This window comes from Cyprinodon variegatus, unplaced genomic scaffold (genome assembly GCF_000732505.1).
Source record: "Cyprinodon variegatus isolate N-32 unplaced genomic scaffold, C_variegatus-1.0 Scaffold24, whole genome shotgun sequence".
In the NCBI taxonomy this organism is placed as follows: domain Eukaryota; kingdom Metazoa; phylum Chordata; class Actinopteri; order Cyprinodontiformes; family Cyprinodontidae; genus Cyprinodon; species Cyprinodon variegatus.
Window position 1 is genome coordinate 1,665,641 of NW_015150477.1, and position 2,241 is coordinate 1,667,881.

Here is a 2,241-nt window from a genome sequence, read left to right on the forward strand (position 1 = left end):
TCATCCTCTCAGCCTTTTATAAACTCAATCCTCCCAGTCTCTTTAGCTTTTATTTCATTTAGCCTAAATGGCTCTTTTATTTCTTTTATTCCTGTTTTCTACCCTGTCCCTCTTTAGAATCATCATTCCAGTGATTCTTCAGTTCCTCTTCCACTGCAGCTCATCCCACTCATCCCTCTAGTCTTTTCTGGTAACCTTTTTTTTTTCTCTTTAAAACATATTCTCCTCATCATTCTTTAGGACCTTTATCCCACTTATCAACCCAGTTGAATCTTTAGAGCCTCCATCCCACTCATCCTCTTAATAGCCAGAGGCCCTTCTTAGAGCTAAATGTAAGCAGCTGGTCAGTAGGTCTCCCTGGACATGACAGCCCAGTAAGGACATAGGTTGGGTCCAGTTGAGCTTTGAAGAGTGTCTTTAATGAGGAACAGGAGCTCACCTGACAGGCGTCCTTCCCTCCAGCAGACAGACCGGCGCAGACCATGTTGGCCGTTAAGGTGCTGTAGGATGAGGCACACCGACTGTTGGACACGATGGGAATATCTACTTCCTGCAGCGTCTGAGGGGCAGGAAGACTGACTGCAGAGAGAGAGAGAACGGACCCATCAATGAACCCCGAATCCAAGATTTACTGGAATGGTTCTGATCCAGATGGAAAACATAAGGTAATCATAAAACAGAGAACAGAGGCTCCTCAACTGATCAGCTGATCAGCTCCCTAGCAGAGCTGGATGTGGATTGAAGCATCTGAGATCAATCCTCACCTCCGCTCTGGATGGTTCCCCAGCCAGTGACCCAGACGTCCAGTCCGTCTGGGAAGGCGCTCCCCTCCGCAGCCAGACAGACGGGCTGGATGTAGTTGGTGAAGTCCACCGTAGAGTCCAGCTGCACCAGAGCGATGTCATTGTCAAATGAGTTGGAGTCATAGTTTTCATGGACGATGATCTGTGAGGCTCCACGTCTCAACTCGTTAGAGCTCAGGGGCGATTGCCGGTTGTGTCGGCCGAGGTAAATACTGACTCCAAATGTGCTTGTGCTGAGGAAAACACAATAGGTTAAAGGATGGAGGTCACTGTCTATGGTGCTGAACAGGAAGAGCTTTTTATGTCACATGATCAGTGCTCACCTGCTAAAACAGTGAGCAGCAGATAGAACCCACTGGTTGTTGATCAGAGACCCTCCACACAGTCCGTTCCTGATCTCCAGACTGGCCTGCCACGGCCACGCTCCTTCAGATGCATCCTGACCACCAACAATCCTGGAGTCAGTCTTAGAGTTCAGAGGAGCTCTTCCACAAACTGCAGGGGAAGATTAACGGATAAAATGAGCAGGTTAGAGAAAAGGAGCTCTGCTCTTTCAGAGCTTCATCCACCCTGCTGAAAAGATCAACCACGATAAAAGACCTTCAGTCTCATCCTCTCCATCCCTCCTTACAGCCAGCCCGTTCCTACTCCTGCCATCAGACCTCTACCTCCCATTAGTACAGCTCCATCCCACTGTAACCCTGGTGTAAATCCCAGTGATTTTCCATTTACATGTTTAGATAATGGAGAAAGATTCCAGTGATCATTCTGTGTATGTTTTTTTTCACTTCCATCCCCTCATTGCTACACAGCCAATTGCTGTTGAGTATCAGGGTCACATGTGCAACAGCCTATCAGTTAGGTATATTAGTCGGAGTGGGGAAGTATGAAAGACTATGGCATGTTGGGAGAAGCAGAGCTGCAGGAGCTAACTACTTAACCGAGATGACATGGAAAAAAAAACTGTTTGTGTTACATACAAACTATGGAATCGGTGAGTGTTTCTCCTGTGTGGCTTAATATTAGCTCATGATGTCTTTGAAGAACCCTATGTGAAAAATGAGGTGCCTTAAATATTTATTGAGCACTTGTTTGTATTAGTTGTTCTTACATTTCATGTTGACTAATTTATATAGTGCATATTTATTGGATTTTTCATGAATGTAATTTATATGGAACTTTATATTTATTGAAAATGCATATTGATTGGAATTATTTGTAGTGCAAAGAGTACCACTTACTGAATTTGTGTGCACTCTAGAATGTTTTGATTATATATATATATTGAGAAAATGGTCCTGTTTTATTATTCAGGCCAGGTGTTGATGGCGAGCTGAAGGTCCAGGCCTAGAGCCCAAGAAAGATTGCACTTTGGGTGCACAAAGACTTTAGATCTCCTGCCAAGCTGGTAGGAGGCTCCTTGCAGCCCATGAACAAT

The 2,241-nt window shown here is 45.0% G+C and overlaps 1 protein-coding gene across 1 annotated transcript in view; it reads right to left on the reverse strand.

Moving 5' to 3' along the window:
* The window catches only part of LOC107096393 (serine protease 27-like), a 12,689-nt gene that overhangs the window by 2,261 nt on the left and 8,187 nt on the right, over positions 1 to 2,241 (reverse strand). The window contains exons 2-4 of the mRNA XM_015393030.1: positions 1,127 to 1,298; positions 765 to 1,036; positions 440 to 579 (exon numbers count right to left, since the gene is read on the reverse strand). Coding sequence (XP_015248516.1) covers positions 440 to 579; positions 765 to 1,036; positions 1,127 to 1,298 — 584 coding nt within the window. The remainder of the gene's footprint in view (positions 1 to 439; positions 580 to 764; positions 1,037 to 1,126; positions 1,299 to 2,241) is intronic.